We start from the raw sequence: 23,852 nt of genomic DNA on the forward strand, positions 1-23,852 counted from the left end.
AGGTGGTGTCCCTTCAGAGGGGAGTAATATTGTGTTTTTTAGAAATTTGTATATATAGTATTTTAAAAAATAGAGAGTAAGCAGAATGTAAATAACTTTAATTGCAAACATAATGCTGGTTTAGATTTTTTAAATTTCTTTTGTGTAAACTTTGTCACAATGAGGGAAAAGCTTTCCTTGTTCCAGGACCATCTATAACTTTAACAATTGCGTCAGAAGACTTACGAACTTGTGAAAATGCAACATACAGTTGTCCATGTGTAAACACTGGTTCTGGTAGGAAAATGCCAACTTTTTCAAATGTTTGTCCTTGTGACTTATTAATTGTCACTGCAAAAGCCACTTTCACAGGAAATTGTTTTCTCCATCCACCCATGTCCAGCAACCCTCCTCTCCCCTTCCTTCCCCTCCATCCATCCTTCCTCAACTGGAAATAGCCTCAGTTAGAAGCAACCAACCTAACCTACGGGAACAACTAAATCTAATCCTATTTTACAGACCCCTGGGCAAGTGGAAAGACTCACAAACACACTTCATGGATTTCTTATCGAATATTTGCATGTCTACCCAGAACCTTCTCATAGTAGGAGACATCAACCTTCATCTTGAAGATACTAATGCAAGCAATGTACAAGAATGCAAGGAATTCCTCCAACTTTGGGAGCTCCACTGGCCAAACATGCAACCTACCCATAAAAAAGGACACACACTAGATATTATAACCTACAAACTCTCATCAGAACATAACTTCACAATTAGAGATACAAAATGGACAACAATACCTTGGTCTGACCACTACAAAGCACACACTTCCCTCTACTGGAGAACAAAAAATCCACAACAAAAACAAGAAAAAAAGAATCTACACTACAAGAGGCAAAATAGACCCACTAACATTCTGGCAACAACTCTATACCGACGAATGGACAACACCTACAGATTCACCCCAATTTCTACAAGAATAGGACAGCAGATGCAAAACAGTACTAGACAACATAGCACCGCCTCAAACTAGAACCTCACATAGGAAGAACTCAATTCCATGGTTTAATGAAGATTTGAAAGAACTAAAAACACAGGTCAGAAGACTAGAAAGAGCATGGAGCAAGAAAAAAGCCGAACACACACTCAATGACTGGAAACAGCTACAAAGAAAATACAAATACAAGATCAGACAAACCAAGAGAATGTACTACAAAACCATAATAGGACCAAACTACAAGGATACACACAAACTCTTCTCGCTCGTAAACAAACTCCTAAACACTACACTGATTATCTCTAACAACATAGACACCCCATCCGCAACCAATCTGGCAAAACACTTCAACGAAAAAATTATAAAGCTCCGGCACAAGATACCTACCAATACCACCGAGTACACAAGCATCCTTGAATGCCTAGACCCAAAACCCGGGGAAAGCCCAGCAGATCGATCATGGACCAACTTTGACACGATTTCGATTGATGAACTCTCACAATGGCTTAGAAAATACGCCGTCTCAATCCAAATTAGACATTTGCCCTATTAGCCTAATAAGATCCGCCCCCAAACAATTCGAAAAAGACCTCATGAACCATGTAAACCACAGACTCCAAAATGGCCTCTTTCCAACGGATAAAGGAAATATCCTACTTACTCCGCTGCCAAAAGATTCTAAGAAAAGCACAATGGACCTAACCAATTATCGACCAGTTGCATCCATTCCACTCACAACCAAACTGATGGAAGGTATAGTGACGAAACAACTCACTGAATACTTAACTAAACACTCAATTCTACATGAGTCTCAATCATGATTTCAATCAAATCATAGCACCGTAACTGTACTAGTATCCGCAATGAATTCATTCAAAAAGAACATACTCTTATTACAATTCGACATGTCTAGCGCCTTCGACATGGTTGATCATGGAATACTTTTACATATACTAGAGTACTTCGGAGTCGGAGGCCCAGTTCTCAAATGGCTCGAAGGATTCCTCACCACAAGATCTTACCAAGTAACAACGAACGCTGATATATCACCTCCATGGATACCGGAATGCGGAGTTCCTCAGGGATCCCCCCTCTCGCCGACTCTCTTCAACCTAATGATGATACCATTTGCCAAACTCTTAGCCAATCAAAACCTTAACCCCTACATATATGCAGACAATGTCACGATTTACATCCTGTTCAAACACGATCTAAACTAAATCACTAACGAAATCAACCAAAGCATCCGAATCATGCACTCCTGGGCGGATTCATTCCATTTAAAACTCAATGCAGAAAAAACTCAATGTCTAGTACTCCTCAATAAAACTCAAATAAGTACTCCACCAAAACCACATCATACTGCACTCTTCCTATTTCAGAAAACCTGAAAATCCTTGGAGTCACCATTGACCGAAATCTCACACTCGATACCCACGTGAAGAACACGACGAAAAAGATGTTCTACTCAATGTGGAAACTCAAAAGAGTAAAACCTTACTTCCCGAGAAACATCTTCCGTACCCTGGTACAGTCAATGGTAATAAGTCATCTGGACTACTGTAACACATTGTACGCTGGCTGTAAAGAACAGACTATTAAAAAAACTCCAAACAGCCCAGAATACAGCAGCCAGACTCATATTTGGAAAAAACAAGTATGAAAGTGCGAAACCTTTAAGAGAGAAACTTCACTCACTGGCTCCCACTCAAGGAACATATTGAGTTCAAGATCTGCATGACTGTACACAAAATTATCCATGCAGATGCTCCACTATACTTGCTAAACCTAGTGGACCTACCTCTCAGAAACGCCAAAAGATCAGCCCGTAAATTCCTCAACTTGCACTTCCCCAGCTGTAAAGGACTTAAATACAAGCAGGCATACGCCACGTCCTTTTCGTATAGGAGTACACAGATATGGAACGCACTACCCACAGCCCTGAAAACCATTGATGATCTAAGTAACTTTCGCATATCCTTGAAGACACATCTCTTCAACAAAGCCTACAAAGACAACTCTTAACGGCACAAAATCACCACACAAACCCTCACTAATACCAAAATACATCTACAACAGTACCCTATTTATTTATTTATTTATTGTATTTGTATCCCACGTTTTCCCACCTCTTTGCAGGCTCAATGTGGCTTACAATATATCATGGATAATGGAAATAGCAAGAGATATACATTTGGTTTTACAGAAGGATTTTGGGTTACATGGTCATGAAGTACAAGATAGTGGCATTACAGAAGACATTGACAGACATTAGGAATACGAGATAGTAGTATTACAGAAGACATTATCAGACATTAGGAATAGAATATACTGGTGTAAGAGAGACATTGTGAAACAATGTACGTGTTACGACGTTTGTAGGTGTATTTGGAGATATTACATATTTTATTCTTTGTGGTATATCTTTTCAAAGAGATGAGTCTTTAGTAGTTTAGGGAAGTTAGTCAGTTCATAGGTTGACTTCAAATAGCGTGGTAGCACGTTCCAGAGTTGCGTGCTCATATATGAGAAGGTGGAGGCGTGTGTTAATTTGTATTTCAGACCTTTGCAGTTGGGGAAATGAAGATTAAGGAATGTTCGAGAGGATTTTTTTGCATTCCTGGGTGGCAGGTCTATTATGTCTGACATGTAGGCTGGGGCACCTCCATGGATAATTTTATGAACGAGGGTGCATATTTTGAACGTGATTCGTTCTTTCAGTGGGAGCCAGTGCAGTTTCTCTCGTAGGGGCTTTGCACTTTCATATTTTGGTTTTCCGAATATTAGTCTGGCCGCTGTGTTCTGGGCTGTTTGGAGTTTTTTCAGTATATGTTCTTTACAGCCGGCATAGAGTGAGTTACAATAATCCAGATGACTGAGTACCAATGATTGTACCAGATTGCGGAAGACGATCCTTCTTCTCTAATTCCTCTTTTAATCTCTGCTTATCACCGATTGTATCTAAGATCCTGCCATGACTGTGTCATAGCAACACGCTGTAAGCCACATTGAGCCTGCAAATAGGTGGGATAATGTGGGGTACAAATGCAATAAATAATAATAATAATAATCCACCCATACCCAGCGATTCTTTTCTGCCCCCCCTCCAGCCACCCATATCCAGCGATTCTCTTCTCTCCCCTGCCCCCCCCTGCAGCCACCCAGCGATTCTCCTCTCTTCCCTGTCCCCCCTCCAGCCACCCAGCGATTTCCCCTCTCTCCCCTGTCCCCCCCCCAGCCACCCAGTGATTCTTCTCTCTCCCCTGCCCCCCCTCCTCCAGCCACCCAGCGATTCTCCTCTGTCCCCTGCCCCCCCTCCTCCAGCCACCCAACGATTCTCCTCTCTCCCCTGATTACCTCCGTCGAAGCGGCCGCGTTATTGAAAGCCCTGCCCGTCTCTAGATTTCCCTTCGAGTTCGTTCCCTCAGAGTCCCGCCCTCACGGAAAGAGGAAATGGCGTGGTTTCAGTGAGAGTCAGAAATGAATAATGTAGCAGGTGAAGTGGTTTACTAATTATTTTGAATGCTAGTTCAAAAACAGATGTGTATTAATTGTTAGGTAACTGGGTTGAATGGAAATATGAATGGATAGATTGTATAGGCTGAGGTGAGGACCACCAGTTTAAGCGGAAGTTAGCTATGAGTTTAGGGAATACTCTTAAAGTTTTCTAAATTTCTCCTGTTATTGATTAATCATGTGCAATTAGTTTTGAAGGTATATGATGAAAAAATACATACAATTCGTGTATTATCCATGTAGTCTCAATATTAAATGTTAGTGTGGACAGTGATGCACATAAGGAAGAGCAACCCAAACTGTAGCTACATTCCACGTTAGGAGTCACCACCTAGTAAAAGGATATCGATGGTATTGTAGAAACCATTGAAATCCTCTGCTCAATGTGCAGTAGTGGCCAAAAAAGTAAATAGATTGCTAGAAATTATTAGGATGGAGACTAAAGCAGAGCATATCACAATATCTCTATCCCTTGAGTATTTGCAGAGAGCAGAATACACGTTATCAATGTTCTAAAATTTTATTCAGCAATGGTGATATCTCAAAGAATTGCCCGATGAGTACCAGGTTTCGCCCACAGCCAAAGGGGCAGCTAAAAGCATCAAACATATAAACGGCGAGTGACCTTACTCACTCGCAAATGCGCAGTAGAGACCTCTGCCCCGCCCCCACGTCAATACGTGATGACGGGGGGCAGAACACAGAGGGTCTGTACTGCGCATTGCTGAGGGAGGGACACCGCCGTCTAACGCTCCCCCCACCCGAGTCGCTGCTGCCACCCACCTTCTACCCGGTGGGGGTCCCTCGCTCCACTATTGAAACAGCGAGGGTCCGGGAACGCAGCACTGAGCTCTGCTGAGCTGCCGACATCGCCCTTCCTTCTTCTTCTCTGCCTCTGTCCCGCCCTCGACGACGTTACGTCACACGAGGGGAGGACAGGCAGAGAAGAAGAACGAAGGCCGACGTCGGCAGCTCAGCAGAGCTCAGTGCTGCGTTCCCGGACCCTCGCTGTTTCAGTAGCGGAGCGAGGGCCCGGCCGGGTGGAAGGTGGGTGCTGACAGCTCGGTGGGGGGGGCGCGAACTCGGAGGGGGAGGGGTAGCGGCGAACTTGGCGGTGGGGGCGGGCCTTTCAACCCCCCCTTCCTATAATAGCCCGTTTTTACGGGCTCAAAGGCTAGTTATAATATAAATAACATATATAAAATTTTAAATCATAAGAACCAAATCAATAAAAAACATACTTTAAAAAAAGGTATTCACTAGAGATAACAATTCACATACAAACAACTATTCCAAAGAGATATAAAACAAAAAACAAACAAAAAAAACATGTTCAAATAGCCAGGCAAGAGAAAAATAGTAAAAAGTTAGTTTAAAAAAAAGCAGTTTAACAGCAGTACTTCAAACACACAAATAAATGGCAGAACCAGTGTGTAGCAGAGATCGTTGAATACTGTGCCTGAGCTATGCTTTTAACTGCTTCCCCTATAAAAGTCAAAGAGCAATGCTTCTATCAATGACAGTATTAAGAAAAAGAAGTGACCCTTTTACAAAGCAGTGGTAGGGCTCACGTGGCACTACTGCCAGGATAGGGCGCCCGCCCAGCAGTAATTTCAGTTGACACGCACTCATTCCCATGATAGAAAATAATTTTCTGTTTTCTACCGTGGAGGCGTTCCCAGCGGTAATCGGAAGCACAGCCATGTTGGCGCGTGCTGCATGGTTACCACGTGGGTAACGCATGAGCCCTTACCGCTAGGTCAGTGGGTGGTGATAATGGCTGAGGCCATAAATAAGCGTGTGCTAGTTTTAATTTTGGCGCACACCCATTTTCCAGCCCATTAAAAAAAAATGCCCTTTTTCCCAGCTATGGTAAAACATGTCCCACTGCCTGCCAAAAATATGCGCCCACACTACTGCAGGCCACTTTTTACCGCAGTTTACTAAAAGGACCCCTCAATAAATAAATAAGGCCAAAAAAAATCAAAGAGACTAATTAAATAAAATAAAAAACAACCATACTCTTTACTAAGAAGGACAAATAAAAGCAGTCTTTTATCTCTTATTCAAAGCAAAAAAAAATGGCTCAGTTTAAAACTTTTCCTAGAAACTCGATCCAGCTTGCATAAACACTAATCAGGTGTGTGGCTATCAAGTAAAACATTTTGCACCAAGAACTGCTGCTTCCAAACTATAAAAACAGCTAAAAAAAAACAATGACTATTCCATGCGCACTAATAGTTATCTTGCCAATCACTGTAAAACATAGCATCATACAGTCTTGTAAATGTAATTGAATCAATGTAATCTCTAACAACTGTTAAATGTAAGCCTCATTGAACCGAAACTCCTTTTTAGTTACTTGTGGGATACTAAGTACGAATAAATTTACCACATGTATAATTGGGTGACCATCGCCGGAAGCAGCTCTTCTACACAAGAAGTGGTTAGTTGCACATCTTGCAGAGAAATACCTTGGTCCCTACTTCTGATCTTGACAGCCCTGGTGCATCCAAAAGGGAAATTGTTTTTGGAAGATTGGTAACTAATGCATATCAAAGTTCCTGGCTGTAAGGGTTCCAAAGGGGATAGTGTATGAGTTATTTATATCAGTAGGAGGCCGAGACACACTATCTATTGGGGGAAGGGTATGCTCAGTGGAGCTTAAAGCCCCAAACAGAGATGTAGGTTGTAAAGCAGTTACCAAAAGAGTAACTCGGATACAATATATTTTATCCATAGGGCTTTTCACAGAAATAGGTGGAACAACAGACTTTTTCACCTTTTGTTTATCCATATTTTCGAATTAGAAACTTCACCGCAGATCCAAAATTTCCAACAGTGCTCCAGAGGGCTCCCAAAGAGCATGGTCTGCTTCTTTAGCCACGTGCCTGCAAACGCAAGCTGCAGCACAGATAGATTTTTTTTTTTTTTGTGCCCTGCAAGGCTCCCAGTGATTGTCAGCAAAAGTGTCGTCCATAGTACCTATTTGGTACCAGACCTTGTATGCCTCTGCAAGTTCCCCCATGAAGAGGATTTTCAAGATAAGGATGTTGAAACACAAGAGCTGCATCAAGAGGAAAATCAGAGACAAACCTCTGGTAGGACATTGAAGGATGGACATGTTTTTGATGATTTTGCATTTGTGCAGTGACTTTGATCATGTTACATTTGCTGTTTGCTGTTATTTAATTGAATTGTTTTTACCCTGTGTACAATAAATAAAAAGGTTTAAAAATATCAGAGAAATGATAGAATGGAGAAAGCTGTTGATTTTTGAATTTTTCCTTATGTATAAAAATAGGTTGAGGTCTCTGAGGTCCAGAAGTAGATGCAACCTTCCAGGCTTCTTTGTCATTAGAAAGTACCTGGAGTAGAAACCTTGATTTCTCTCCTGCACAGGAACAGGTTTTAAGACATTGGACTGCAACAGAAGAGAAACTTCCTCTTGTCTGATGTGAGAGTAGGTCCCAGTGCAAAGGTTGATCTGGTAGCTACATAAGAAGCCTGAGGTGGTAACTCTTTGAAGTATATTTAGAACCCATGAATCCATGGTTGGCTTGGCCGCATGTCTCCAGATGTCATGAAGACATGCATTCTAAATTGGAGGCTTCTTGCACAAGACACTTCTCTTTGGATATAATGAGAGACATCTAGTACTATAAAGGGCCACTGTTCCACCATTCAGCATTTCTTGGTTGTGCCTCTCTCCTTCTCTGGATAGTCAGTCAGATAAATGTCTTCAACCAGTAGGTTCTACCAGTGTGAAAATTTTGTTAAACAGCCCCCATGACCTATCATTGAAAGACTTTGCCTGCGCCCTTTTGTTTTCATTACCCTTTTTTTTTCTTCAACAGTCACAACCCTTCTAGAATACAGTTTGCTCTTTCTGTGGGGTTTCAGGTTCATTATCAGGCTTATTTTCGAAAGAGAAGGGCGTCCATCCTTCGACACAAATCGGGAGATGAGTGTCCTCTCAGGGTCGCCCAAATCGGCATAATCGAAAGCTGATTTTGGGCGTCCCTAACTGCTTCCAATCGCAGGGACGACCAAAGTTCCTTGGGGGCGTGTCGAGGAGTAGTGAAGGCGGGACTGGGGCGTGCCTAACAGATGGGCGTCCTCGAGCGATAAAGGAAAAAAAGAAGGGTGTCCCTGAGGAGCACTTCGGCGACTTTCCTTGGTCCATTTTTTCTTACGACCAAGCCTCAAAAAGGTGCCCGAACTGACCAGATGACCACCGGAGGGAATCGGGGATGACCTCCCCTGACTCCCCCAGTTGTCACTAACCCCCTCCCACTCTGAAAAAAACAGGGGGGAGGGAGGGGGAGGGGTGGGTCCTAGAACTCTAAGGGGAGGGGTGCCTGGAACTCGGAGGAGAGGGAGGGAGGCAGGTAGGGGGGACGTGGAATTCGGAGGGAGGGAGGCAGGTAGGGGGCATGGAACTCAGAGGGGAGGGGCCTGGAACTTGGAGGATGGAGGGAGGTAGGGAGGAGGCCCTGGAACCTTGCTAGCGCCCGTTTCCTTTCTGTTGGAAATGGGCCTCTTTTACTAGTATAAATATAATGAAAAGTTGGGAAGAACCAAACAGTCAGGGTATATTGGTGAAATTGGAAAGGCATGGGTGGTTGTAAGCTGCCCCGTTTTCACTTTACTGTTACACTCATGGTGGAACTGTCCCCTTGGTTCTTCGTGGTTGACCTAGTGTTTTATGTCCCTTCTAGGTATTGTTTCTTTTATAATGACAGTCCTTATTGATGGAATTTATGTGACATTTTAAACACAACTGGTTTATGGGATTACAACCACGTTACTCGATTTGGATTTGGTTTTTCATACACCTTATATTAACATCTAGAATTTGGATTATCCTACAGCCTTCCCAATTTCACTAAGTATCACAATATGATTTGGATATATATTTTTTATGATGAATGATATAGCTTTTCTTACCTCCTCCCTCCACCTCCCCTCTCCTTTTTCTCTTTCTCTGTTTTATACTAGGCAATATACCCTGACTGTTTGGTTCTTCTCAACTTTTCATTATATTTATAAGGACCTTTGGCCAAGATTGATATGTTGCATCATATTATTTATTTTTTGTATGGTAGTGGTTTCCTCTTGTATTATATTATCTATTTGAAATAGTTTTGATCCTTATTTGCTTAATACTGCTATATTGTTTTGTATTGTTTTATTTTGTGGAAATGGTTATTTATATGCTCTTATGTGTATAATTTATATAAATGTTTTTATACAGTTATTGTTTTTTACATATAAGTTATAAGTTTGTTTTTATTGATTACTGTTTATTATTTTTATGTTTTTGTGCTAGACCCCTGAGGCAGGCGTTTGTACGCCGAAACACAGCCTGTGTCGGGTCTCTTTCAGAATAAAAAGAACTACATTTATCTCCATCCTGAAGGCCCAGTGTTGATTAAACTATTAGAACATATCTTTAGTCTTTCTGATGTCATACTATTATATGAATAATTGATCTATATCACTTGGAAGAAACACATAATTTGTTCACAGAATTTATTTAGAACTCTTTTAATATGTTCACTTTTTATGTGTTTCATTATAATTAATATGCATGTTCACTTCATTACTATTTTTGAAGGGTTCCACTTAAGGTTTCACAATGAACATACCTTCATTTTTTATTTACACTTATTTTTAGTGTGGTTTTTATGTTTGATTTGTATTGTTATTTGTTTATTTATTTATTTGTTGCATTTGTATCCCACCTTATCCCACCTCTTTGCAGGCTCAAAGTGGCTTACAATATATCATGAGTAATGGAAGAATTTTAGTAGATAAACATTTGGTATTGCAGGATCTTGGTCAGCCTGTTTTGGGTCATTTAAGGAGAATTGATGTTCAAGTTGTATGATTAAAGAAATTGTATCACGGTTTTGAAGGCTCCTGGTGCTTTTTTTGCTACTTGGACTTTGTTCTGTACTTTGGACCCTCTCTGTGCTGCTCTTTGGACATAATAAGATAAAATCAGTTAGACCTTACTGAGAAATTACAATATTTAACAAAAATAACTTGATTGAGTAGTTAAATCATCTAATTAGAAAGTACATATCTTCTAAATAAGTATATCTTTATCATTTTGCGAAAAAGTAAATAATTAGATTGACATTTCAACAAAGTGGGTAAAGAATTCTAAATCTGAAATGGTAAGAAAATAAAGCCGTAAAATATTTCTTAAGATATAATCCTTTGAATGATGAGGTAGATATATTAAATCTGCCATGAGTATCATATTTTGAAAGACTGGTGGTAATCAGGGTAACCATATAACTCGGGGCTAAGTCTTCTAATATCTTATGAACCAAACAATAAAGTTTATAAAAAATAAACTTTGGCCTCTATCGGTAACCAATGAAGTTTTTTCATAGCATATAGTGACTCTGTCAAATTTACTCAGACCACTTATCAAGTGGATTATGGTATTCTAGATAGTTCTAAGCCATCTCAAGAGATATTTTGTGCAGCCCAAATACACGATATTACAGTAGTCCAACTGGGTAAGAATCAATGATTGTACTAACTATTGGAAAAAGTCGGAAGTACATTTTGTATTTTTCACAGTATATTAGATACCGACTAATCACCAAAACCAAGAAATAAACCCTAGAAGTAGGATTATCCTAAGCGAGATGCCTAGCACCATTACAATTGGGGGGTCCTCTGTTCTAGTAGAAGAGCCCTGGCCAGTAACTACATATTTATCACTCAAAAAAGATATGATTGAGATTGATATTTCACAATACATTTACAAGGAAATTTCAAGAAAAACAAACCACCCAAGGCCAAAACCTTAAGACGCATCAAAAGAAACTGTTGCCTATATTTTTGTGTAGTTTTAGCAACATCAGGAAATATTTGAACTTTCAAAGTACAAAAAGTAGAGGAATGATACTTAAAGTATAATTTCAGCAATCTCTATCATAGTCCTGAATCATTGTGACTAGAAGGGTAGAGGGTACAGCAACCCCTTCTTTAGAAGATTCCAGGAAAGCTGTTAAATCCAAACTGTCCTGGGATATAGTGAAGCGAACATCTACCCATACACCCTTCTTTCTTTTTAAAGGATGGCAAATAGAAAACAATAGAAACCGGACTGAAGGCACGTTCAATACCTCCAGCATATACCATTTAAACATTTCCTCAGCAGAAATGCAAGGAATTTTAGGAAAGTTAAACGAAGATTTCGTCTATGGACTGTGTTCTCCAAGTTCTCAATTTTAAATTCTAAGGGGGGGTCTCTTACTAAGGCGCGCTCACGTTTTTGGCGTGGGCTAAAATTGTAGGCGCACTAAACGTTAGAGATGGCAATGCATTCCTATGGGCGTCTCTAACATTTAGCGCACCCACAGTTTTAGCATGCGCTAAAAACATGAGCAGGCCTTAGTAAAAGACACCCCAAGTTTGCCACACCTTTTGTCAATGAAGCTGAAAGAGTAGTCAAAGATCTACATTCAGTATCCAAAGCTTTTATAGAATTTGGTGCAAGGGTGCTTTCTATGTAATGTACCGGCTAGTGGATTGGACTAACCCCGTAGTCTGCATGTTCGAGGGGAGGGTTTTGGGGTGGGGGGATGATAAAGTTATAATGTTTGGAATATTGTTATCTATATCAGACGTAAGTTATACTTTAGTAAAAAATGATTAAACTATAGAATTTTGTGCAACAAATAACCGATTCCTGAATCTAATCCTGCTCTAATCCTACAATTGTTGCGTGGTCAGAAGTCATTTGAGTAGTAATCGATTGATCTAATGCCACATTCATTTTCCATATTTCTTCCAAAGTAAAAATTGTAGGTCTGGCCTGAGCTTCCGATGTCCCCAGCAGTGGAACAAACCCTTTCTGCATTGTTACAGCTTATTCAGTTGTCATATTGCCACTGGAAAAGCTTCCTGCTCCATTCTGGCCACTATGCAAGTTTGCCTTGGCTTCTGCAGGGGTCTCAGCCACTGGAAGACTCACCGATGGAATCATTACCTCTGGGCTCAAAGAAACTCCCTCTACAGCCCTCTCCCTCTGACCAGCTGGATCCAGCAGTGGCACTCACACTTCAGGGATCAGCAAGACGCTGCTATCCAGAAGCAGGGAAGCAGATGCTGCTGCTTCTCCTTCTCTCAGTGGATCCCCAGTTGATGGTATAGCCGCTGAAGCTGCTGGGGTAACTTTCCCACTGCGTTTCCTTGGCATATTGAGGAAGAATCAGAGGAGTGACTAACTTGTCCTGCCTCTAGGGTGCCATCTTGCCTCCCCTCCAAGATGGAGCATTTTAAATCCATGGTTCACTAACCTGTCCTGGGAGACCACCAGCCAGCCAGGTTTTCAGGATATCTGTAATGAATACGCATGAGAGAGATTTGTATGCCTGTCACTTCCATTATATGCAAATGTTTATGCACATTCTTTAGAGATATCATGAAAACCTGACTGGCTAGTGGTCCCCCAGGACAGATTTGAGAACCACTAATCTAAATGACATGCCTCTTTAACAAACTCCCCCATCCCCAGCATTGGGCTGTACTAAGGTGTGAATGATCCCATCTCTAGGATGATGTGGGAGATCATGAACTGGTTGTATCTCCAACCTGTTTGAGTCTTGACTGGCCTTTGTGGATCACCTGCATTTTCTTGAACCCTTCCATATGAATACTCATGGGGAGACTGATGAATGGGACTGCCAGCTTCTATGGTTAGCACTGTAATAGTTCAGTAAGGTCTGCAGTGCCTCAACATCTGGCCATACCATAAAGGGAGTGGCTTGCCTTTTTAGAATGATGTGGGATGCCATGAGTGGGCCATAATTCTCCCCACTCCATTTGAACTAATCTCTGGAATTCGCTAGAGCAATTTTGTGGTCAGGTAAACTAAAATGTATCCTAAATTATTTTTCCAAGGGACTTGCTAACATTTCTCCAATGCATTTATAAAATTTCACATTCAGGGTACCCTGTAATGGGGCTTTGTTGATATTTTTTCCATGTAATCATTCATAGCTGAAATAGGTCAGCAAGGACCTCTCAAACACCAGCAAAAAAATAGTGGTCAGTTTGACACAGACATCTTAATTGACAATAATGAGACAGGACTTTTGGCACACTATTTTTCATACTGAAGGGAATTTAATATGCTTGTCACTTTAAAGTATGCTGTACATTTGATGATGCAGTTTGGCATAAACCATTGAATTGGAATATGGGTTTATGCCTCTCCAGCACGTACAGATAATACTTATTAGATCAGATGCTGGGAATGTTTTATGTGCAAAGACAAAGATTAGCTTTGGTTCATATTCAGTAAATTGACTCTGACTCTGCTTTTATTAGCCAAATTCAGTTTTTGCTGATGTTTATTTCTTCTTTTTACAATAGGGTAATCTGGGCATAAATTTGCTAAGCCGAATATTTGATATTTTCTACACTTTACTTCATCTTCACCCTCCCTGGAAGTCTCACTCTATGCTGAGGTATTATTTGGACCTTCTTCAGTGTCCTGTGTGTGTAAGAGGAACTTGGTCTCTGGTTGAAATGCTTGTGAGGTAAGAATAGGGTTTACATTTTTTTTTTTTTAAAGTACTGAAGAAACAGAACTATTAAGTGATCAGTTAACAACACTTGATATGGAGGAAAATAATTGTATCTTTTCATTAAACATGGGTGGATATAATCCTCAGAATTATACCATCTCAATATTATTGTTAAGCAGATGAAACATTGAATACCTATAGTCGAAATCGGTGGTTCCTCAACCTTGCCTATCTGTATCGCATGTTTCAGATATGTGTTTTAACAGTTTCACAAAAATTCTAGGTTCACAATATATAGGAATATCTAAAAAATGTGCTTGGGTTGGTTTTTCTTTGAGGGGGGGGGGGGATAATATTTTACAATTCTGCAAATTCAAAGTAAATAATACAATCTAATTAGTCTTTGAATAATTTAAGCTACAGTAATCAGCTGCAGAATTTCCAGAATTATTGTAGTAATGCATCAGAAGGCACTGTACACAAACCCTTCCTCTGGTCCCTGTCTCTAGCACATGAGCGCTTTCTCTCCCCTCCCCCAACTCCCATGCCTAACCACAACAACACACCCACACTCTATCTCTGCCTCCCCCCACCCATAATTTTTCTTCTCTTCATCCCAGGGCTGACTCCAGCACTTTTTGCCATCCCACCTTCCCTAGGCTTTCACCCATAGCTGACCTTTCTCTTTTCTTTTCTTTCCCATCTCCCTCCTAAATCCAATCTACCTCTCTCACTCTCTTAATCCCATGCCCCATCCCACCTATGGAACTACAGTAAAGTAACTTGAGGCTCCATCCCAGCTCATGCAGACTCCTTTAACAGCTGCTTCTTCATCCTTTTTGTATGACTAATGTTGCCTTCTCTTTTCAGTTCATTTTAACCACTGCCTCCTTTTCTTGATCTGTATAGCCAATGTAGACACCTTCTTCCAGGTCCCAAATGCCAAAGGAATCTCTGCTAGTTCCTACTATCTGCTTACACATCGGATGCCATTTTGTCTTTACAACCTGGTGGGCTGATTCAACCGCTTGTACCTTAGGGCAATTACATAGGCGGTCGGTGACTCAAAAGTTTGGTGAGGCAAAGGTGGGCAGGGTCAAGTTAAAAACCTTAGGGGTCAACACCTATATCAACAGGAAAGGGACAGCAGATGCATTTTTAAGCACAGTACAGAAGAACCCCTACTAGCTGCTTCCCCCATAGTACCTCTGTAACTGATGGTATCATGTACACTGAGTACGCTCCAGGGAATTATGTACCAAAAAATTTAAAATAATAAAATATACTAAAGAGAATAGTATGTGCAGTACTATGTGCAGGTAGTCTAACACTTGGCTCTTGGTCAGTCCTAGCTCCTCAGTCTAGCATATTCCTACTGGCCATGTGAACAGTGATGTATTCTAAAATAAAAATAAATTTCTTTTTATTTACCTTTTGTTGTCTGGCCAATTTTTCTCATTGTGTCAGTCCCAGTCCTTAGTTTCTACTTTCCTTTGTCTTCTCTTAGCTCTCTTCACAGGGTTTTCTCTCTGTTTGTCATGTCTCTCCTCCTGTCATCTTCATTTCCTCTAACACATCTGTCTCCAACAATGAATTCCTATCAGCTTTATTCTATTTATTTTTCCACCTCGCTGTCCAAATTTCTTTTATTCTTACTATTCAATTTCTCTCTTTTTATTGCATCTACCTACAGCTTTCTAACTCTTTCCTTCAGCCCAGTTCTTCTATTCCCTCCTTTCTCTTTGCCCTCTTTCAACCAGCACCTCTACTCTCTCTCTGAACTTCCTGCAGACCCTTTTGCTTCTCAAAGAGCAGCAGCAATTTAAAAAATAAACAAACTGCGGAACCTCTGCTTTCATAGGTGAGGCTGCCTACACTCTGCCAGTCCTTCCCCCTCTGGAACAGGAAATTGATGTCAGAGGGAGTGTGACCAGCAGAGCCGACAGCCGTGCCTATAAAAGCAGAGGCTCACTCCCTCCTGTTGCCATTTCTGCCTTGCTAATTATAGAGCAAAGCTGTGTGGGACTGTGGGTCTCTGCACGCTGCAGCTACCACTTCTAGCTGACCCTGCCTCCTCTGCTATAACTTCCCCTTTCAGAGGAGGAGGCAGCAGCGTGCAGAAAGTCATGGTCCCGCGCAGCTTTAATTTATAATTAGTACTGTAGGAACGGCAGAGGTGGAAACAGGAGACAGGGAAGGAAAACCTCTGCAGCCTAAGGCAGGAGGTGAGGTGGGGGGGGAGAGAGGGGCAATACTAGGAAGAAAGCAGCAGGCGTGGAAGGCCGGGCTAGCCTCCTATACCGGGCGCCTATGAGCAAATAGGTGTGCCAGAGTTTGTCAAGAGAAATGTACACACCTATCCCTCTGCTGGCTATAAGAACTGCATTTGAGAGAGTCTTTAAATATAATAATTTCTTTGTTGCATGACAACATAAAGCTTGAAGCAAATTTCTATCAGTAGTTCCATTATACTTTTCATCAGCGAAACATGGATCCATGATCAAAAAGATCCTATTATCCTCGATCTATGACCCCCGGGATACAAAATTACTCACTGGACCAGGAATGAAAGGAGAGGGGGAGGTATAGCGCTCATTTACCGTTCCAACTTCACCACCAAAATTATTACCGAATCAATAACAACCCAGTTAGAAATTGCTTCAATCAGGATTTGCAACAAATCCCTGCACAATCGTCTGAATTGTGTCTTGTTCCACAGACCACCTGGTAACTGGATTGAATGTCAATCAAATTTAATGGACTTCATTTCAAATGTTAGTGTAACCAACTCAAATGTATTAATACTGGGTGATATAAATCTCCATCTAGAAGACCCAAACTCCATTCATGCATGTGACTTTGTGGAATTCCTACATTCATGTGATCTCATGTGGCCACTAATGCAAACTACCCACATTAAAGGTCATGCATTGGATCTCTTCTCCTACAAACTAGCCACATAAAATGACATATTAGTTAATAATACCAAATGGACAGAGATTTCATGGTCTGACCATTACCCATTAAACATATCCATGACCGCGAGGAAGAAGGTATCACACCATACACGAGAAACCACAACTTACAGCACAAGAGGCCAAATAGACCCAGAAGTATTCTGGCTACAGATATACAATCAGGAGTGGAAACCACAAACAGACTCCATTCATTTCCTCCGTGATTGAGATGTCAGATGCAAACACGTACTAGATGAAATGGCACCCTTAAAATTAAGAGTAACAAGAAGACAAAATTTGATCCCTTGGTTTAATAATGAATTAAAAAAAACTCAAAACACAAACTAGGAAATTGGAACGAGCATGGAGAAAACTAAAGGATATCTCACTCAACGCTTGGAAACAAGCACATAAGAAATATAAATATGCTATAAGACAATCCAAAAGATCTTATTACAAATCCAAAATAGGCCCAGGATACGATGATTCGAAGAAACTATTTCAACTCATGAGTAAGCTATTAGATACCACTCCAATTATCGCCAACAATTCAGACACCCCATCTGCAGATAGTCTCGCTAAATATTTCTGTGATAAAATAATATAATTACGCAATACACTTCCCCAACATAGCAATGACATTGCAAATTTCATCAATGATATGGACTCTAACTCTGGCTCATGCCCAACTGACTGTAGCTGGATCAAATTTTCTCCTCTCACCACCGACTCAGTAACTCTAGCTCTTCTCAAATTCTCCAACAAACATTGCAAAGTGGACACATGCCCCAGCTACCTTCTCAAATCTGCTTCCAATCAATTCTTAAATGACCTCTCATCATACTTAAACTACATGCTCCAACAAGGTCATTTTCCTGAAGAATATGGCAATATCTTACACACCCCTATACCGAAGGATGCAAAGAAAAAAAACAAATGACATCACAAACTATCGACCAGTTGCATCTATCCCACTTGTAGTTAAATTGATGGAGAGTTTAGTGACCAAACAGCTCACTGACTATTTGGACAAATTCTCTGTATTACATGAATCTCAATCTGGTTTCCGCCCTTCCCACAGTACCGAAACTGTGCTGGTCTCCCTACTGGCCAAAATCAAGAATGAAATAGCCTTAGGAAATAGCATACTCCTACTTCAATTCGACATGTCGAGTGCATTCGATATGGCCAACCAAAGCATACTTCTTCGACTTTTAGGTCACTTTGGAATTGGTGGAAACGTACTTGACTGGTTTAAAGCTTTCTGACCACCAGGTCATACCAAGTTAAATCTAATACAAATATATCATCATCGTGGAAATCAGACTGTGGAGTTCCCCAAGGTTCACCTCTATCACCAATACTCTTAAACATTTTAATGATCCCATTGGCCAAGTCCCTATCGAATTATGGTCTCCATCCATTCATCTATGCTGATGATGTTACAATCTATATCCCTTTTAAACATGATTTATCAGAAATCTTCAACGATATCAAAAATGGATTGAACATCATGCACTCTTGGGCCAACTTATTTCAATTGAAGCTGAACACCGATAATACGCATTGCCTTATCCTCTCATCCCAGTACAACAATTATAAACCCACAACTTTATTCACTCCAGAGCATTCCCTTCCCATCTCTGATAGTTTCAAAATACTAGGTGCCATTCTTAATAGGAATCTTACACTTGAGTCCCAAGTCAACTCCACCGTAAAGAAAATGTTTCATTCAGTGTGGAAACTCAAGCGTTTAAAACCTTTCTTCCCAAGAGATGTTTTCCGCAATCTAATTCAATCAATGGTATTAAGCCACGTTGATTACTGCAATGGAATCTATGCAGGATGTAAGGAACAACTCACAAGGAAACTCCAAAAGGCACAAAACACAGCAGCCAGACTGATATTTGGTAAAACACAATTCCAAAGTGCCACACCACTCCGTGAACAATTGCACTGGCTTCCTATCAAAGAACGCATCTCTTTCAAAATCTGCACCTTGGTCCATAAGATTATCTATGGAGTAGTCCCAGATTACATGATTGACCTAATCAATCTCCCAATTAGAAATAGTACCAGTTCATCACGGTCTTACCTGAATCTCCATTACCCAAATTGCAAAGGACTAAAATACAAGACAACCCATGCGTCCAACTTCTCTTACATAGGCACTCGCCTATGGAACGCATTGCCACAAGTGGTGAAAACAACTTATGATTACCTAAAATTCAGAAAGTCATTAAAGACTCACCTATTCGGAAGGGCATATCCGAATGACCGAACTTAAATGACTCAACCCTGCAACACTTCACTATTAAAGATCGTATTGGACATTGATGAACTCTTTTACCTCAACCCAACTTGATTGAATCTTATCTTCCCTATCCTAATACAACATTTTGTACCTATCCCGTACCGGATTTGGCGAATGCCTTCACGGTATTTGGTAAGCCACATTGAGCCTGCAAATATGTGGGAAAATGTGGGATACAAATGTAATAAATAATAATAAAATCCTATATTTAAAATCCTATCTTATAAATAATTTATGTCTTAGTTAAACAAAATATATAGGTGTTTCCTGTCCTTTTGTATCTTCAGATGTTTGCACCGTATACCTTCAGTTGAGACCCACTAGTCTAATCTCATACTATTGTTTGGAAGGCTTATTATATAGTTCTGTTTCTCATACTCCTACCACTCTGTAATCTGATGATCTATCTCTTAGCTTTCTTATATAATCAAGTTGAAGTCGACTTATGTTTTATAAAGTGAAATGTTTTCTCTGGTCCTGGTCCTGGTCCCGGTCCCCATACCAAAGATTCTATCTTTCAGGTCCCCAAGTGGTTCTCTAATTGTTGCAGGATTTGAGACATACATTACACTAGAACTTTTCATCTCGGTATCTGTTTCAGGCCTGGCATTTTTTTCTATTTTTTAGCTTCTGCTAGATGTATCTATCCCATTTTGTGATAATACATAATCCCTGAAGACTGAAATATTTCCATTGAATATTTCTTCATAGTGAATCTTTTGTTATTGAAGTATTCCAGTACCTCTGAATTCTCCATCACTAACTTGCTTTATTTGCTTGAGAGCTCCATTACATCTGTGTCGCAGAAATGATATCAAACATTAAGGCTGGAGAAATCCTTAGTGCCAGGTTGCCTAAGCACCTGAAAGCCAGAGCCTGGGACCTGATGATCAGAAGCCCTGCACTGTTCCAAATAGTGCTCTAAAATTAGTTCCAGAACAGCATGGGGCAATAACGCCCCTATGCTTAGAGATAACATGCAAGCCCGGACTGCTTGACTGACGGGGGGGGGGGGGGGGGGGTGCAACACAGAAGGAGCCTTAACCCTAATTCCAGCTCTGAGCTGGTGTAGGGTTAAGGTGCTATGCCACTCCTATGATTGTAGCACTGTTCTCTGATCATAGGGGTGTTGCCTGGCGCAGGTGCTGTTTGCCGCATCAGATCCCTCTGATCATATCTGAGAAGGTAAATGGCGGGTGCTAGTCTGGCGCTAGTGGCCTCTAGTGCCTGCATTTACATTTGATTATTGGGGTGCCGGTGCTTAGTGGAAGAGAAACTGGCAGTGCCCCATCCATGGAGAAATGTGGCAGCTCCTGCCGACTGACCAGAGCCCTTTCCATCAATCGCTGACTGCTGATAAAGGATGCATGAAGGGATAATGGGCAAGAGAGTTCTTGAAGAGAAGGGGACAGCAAAGTAAATTGGAAGGTTAAAAAAATTGCCAGTTATCTCAAATAGACTAAAAATAAAAGCAAATTAGTCAAAAGAAAATAGGAACAAAAGAATTATTTAGGAAACAAGGAAAATTAAACTGTTGCCTAACTTTGGAAGTATTTTCCCAAACTTCTGTAGTAGGAGTCTTTTTGTATCTGTAAAGGACAAATGAGGTGATAAATTTGCAGATGACACTAAACTATTCAAAATTGTTAAAACACATTTGGACTATGAAAAATTGCAGGAAGACCTTAGGAAATTGGAAGACTGGGCATCCAAATAGCAGATGAAATTTAATGTGGACAAATGCAAAGTGATGCACATTGGGAAGAACAATCCAAATCATAGATGCTAGAGTTCACCTTTGGAGTCAGCACCCAACAAAAACTCTAGGTGCCATTGTAAACAAAACACTGAAATCTTCTGCCCAGTGTGCAGCGGAGGCGGCCAAAAATGCAAACAGGATGCCAGGAATTATTAGGAAAGGGATGAGAAGACCAGACATACTATAGTGCCTCTGTATCGCTCCATGGCATGTGTCCTCACCTTGAGTATTGCATTCGTTCTAGTTCGCTGTATCTCAAAAAGATGTAGCAGAATTAGAAAAGTTCAAAGAAGTGTGACAAAAATGATAAAGGGGATGGAACTCCTCTCATATGAGGAAAGGCTAAAGAGGTTAGGGCTCTTCAGCTTGGAAAAGTGAGGGGGAGATAAGATTGAGGTCTACAAAATCCTGAGTGATATAGAACGAGTAAAAGTGGATTTTTTTTTTTTTTACTCTTTTAAAAAGTACGAAGACTAGAGGACACTCCATGAAGTTAAATAGAAATGGTTTTAAAACATATGAGGAAATATTTTTTCACTCAACGAATAGTTAGACTCTGAAACTCATTACCAGAGAATGTGATAACAGCAGTTAGCATTTCTGGGTTTAAAAAAAGGTTTGGACAAGTTCATGGAGGAAAAGTCAATAATCTGTTATTGAGATAGACATGGGGAAGCCACTGATTATCCTGGGATTGATAGCATGGATTGTTGCTACTATTTCGGTTTCTCGCAGATAACTTGTGACCAGATTGCTGGGTTGTATGATCTGACCCAGTATGGCTGTTCTTACATTCTGATAAGCCTTTAAATACAGAGCCTTCAATATTATCTTCATAAACTCTTTTATTAATGGAAGGAAAGACCTCAGAAGCTACTGTAATCGAGAAACTTAGCTGCCATGTATGTTTTCAACTTCTATCACAGGACAAAAACCCTTTTTTTTAATCAAATGTGCATATTAAGAGAAAATTAATTATTTATCTCAAAACCCAGCAGAGGCTTGCCATTTTCACCATCAGCTTCTTCTGTTGGACTCTTTTTCTCTTTTGGACTCTTTTTCTGTTGGATCTCACTACAATTCCATTTATTTCCATCCACAACTAAAATGACCAGCTGGTGTGTGTAACTGGGAAATTAATTTGACAACCAAGGTGGTAAGACAATAGGGCACACTTGTATCAAAGTTGTTTTATTAATACATTTTAATTTTGTCAATTAGTGGCTATTCCTTTGTCTGCTTTTCATTTGGAGCTATACTTTATAGTGGCTATTTTGTACCTCTTTGTTTTCTCTTCTTTAAAAAAAAAAAAAAAGTGAGGCTAGTAAACTTAAAAGTAGGGCTGCACGCTAATTACAGTAATGCATTATTTACTAGTTGTGATTTTAAAAAAAGTAATCATACCAAGTAAACTGGTGCTGGCTGAACAATGGATCTGCATTGGACCCTACTTCAAACTCCTCAAATGTGTTGCAAAAGAGCAGTGAGGTACGCGCCTTTAGTAAAAGATTTCTCACATCTAGCTTGTTTAGTTTTTGTTTTAGAGCATCTTTTGAACAACCCCTGAAAAAAACCACTGGTGAAATGGCAGGCCTCCATTGGGCTTTAAGAAGTTATTAGAATTAATTTTTACACTGTTAGATTTTTAAAAAAGAGATTTTTTTTAGCCAAGTTTGTGGCTTGCAGTAGCTTCTGAGGTCTATTCCTCCATTAACAAAAAGCAAAAAATTTATGAAGATTGTACCTAAAAGTTTTATTACTCATTGATTTTTCACTCTGCTTGTGGGGATTGGTTTTAATCAGGGCTTTTTTTGAGGGGGTACTTGGGGGTGCTGAGTACAGTCACCTTTTCCATTGTCTGCTAAAATTGACCCATGGACTCCTAGTTTAATGAAAGAGCTCAGGCTCTACACACCAGTTCTGCCTTGTGATAGATTGGCTATTGTGGGATGGGTCCCTCAGTGATCGCCCCACCCCTGAAGGGTGGCCTAGCATTTGAGTACCGGCACCTTTTTTGCTAGAAAAAATGCACTGGTTTTAATTATCCTCTTGATAACTACTACTACTACTACTATTTGACATTTATAAAGCACTACTAGGGTTACGCAGCACTGTACAATTTAACATGGAAGGACAGTCCCTGCTCAAAGAGATTACAATCTAAAGGACAAATGTACAGTCAGTCAAGTAGGGGTAGTCAAATTGGGGCAGTCTAGATTTCGTGAAAGGTATTAAGGTTAGGTGCCGAAAGCAACATTGAAGAGGTGGGCTTTGAGTAAGGATTTGAAGATGGGTAGGGAGGGGGCTTGGCGTAAGGGCTCAGGAAGTTTATTCCAAGCATAGGGAGAGGCGAGGCAGAATGAGCGGAGCCTGGAGTTGTCGGTGGTGGAGAAGGGTACTGAGAGGAGGGATTTGTCCTGTGAGCGGAGGTTTCGGGCGGGAACGTAAGGGGAGATGAGGGTGGGGAGGTAGTGAGGGGCTGCAGACTGAGTGTATTTGTAGGTAAGAAGGAGAAGCTTGAACTGTATGCGGTATTTGATTGGAAGCCAGTGAAGTGACCTGAGGAGAGGGGTGATATGAGTATATCGGTTCAGGCAGAATATAAGACATGCAGCAGAGTTCTGAACGGATTGAAGGGGGGATAGATGGTTAATTGGGAGGCCAGTGAGGAGTAGGTTGCAGTAGTCAAGGCGAGAGGTGATGAGAGCGTGGATGAGAGTTTGGGTGGTGTGCTAAGAGAGGAAAGGGCGAATTTTGCTGATGTTAA

At 40.7% G+C, this 23,852-nt stretch overlaps 1 protein-coding gene across 4 annotated transcripts in view; it reads left to right on the forward strand.

Annotated features, from left to right (window-relative positions):
• SLF1 (SMC5-SMC6 complex localization factor 1) overlaps positions 1–23,852 on the forward strand; it is a 229,596-nt gene that overhangs the window by 112,804 nt on the left and 92,940 nt on the right. For 3 of the 4 annotated variants that reach the window (XM_030193392.1, XM_030193395.1, XM_030193393.1), the window contains one exon: positions 13,901–14,067. In XM_030193392.1, coding sequence (XP_030049252.1) covers positions 13,901–14,067 — 167 coding nt within the window. The remainder of the gene's footprint in view (positions 1–13,900; positions 14,068–23,852) is intronic. The other variant, XM_030193394.1, reaches the window with a different exon arrangement.

Source organism: Microcaecilia unicolor, chromosome 2 (assembly GCF_901765095.1).
Source record: "Microcaecilia unicolor chromosome 2, aMicUni1.1, whole genome shotgun sequence".
NCBI classification, from domain to species: Eukaryota; Metazoa; Chordata; class Amphibia; order Gymnophiona; family Siphonopidae; genus Microcaecilia; species Microcaecilia unicolor.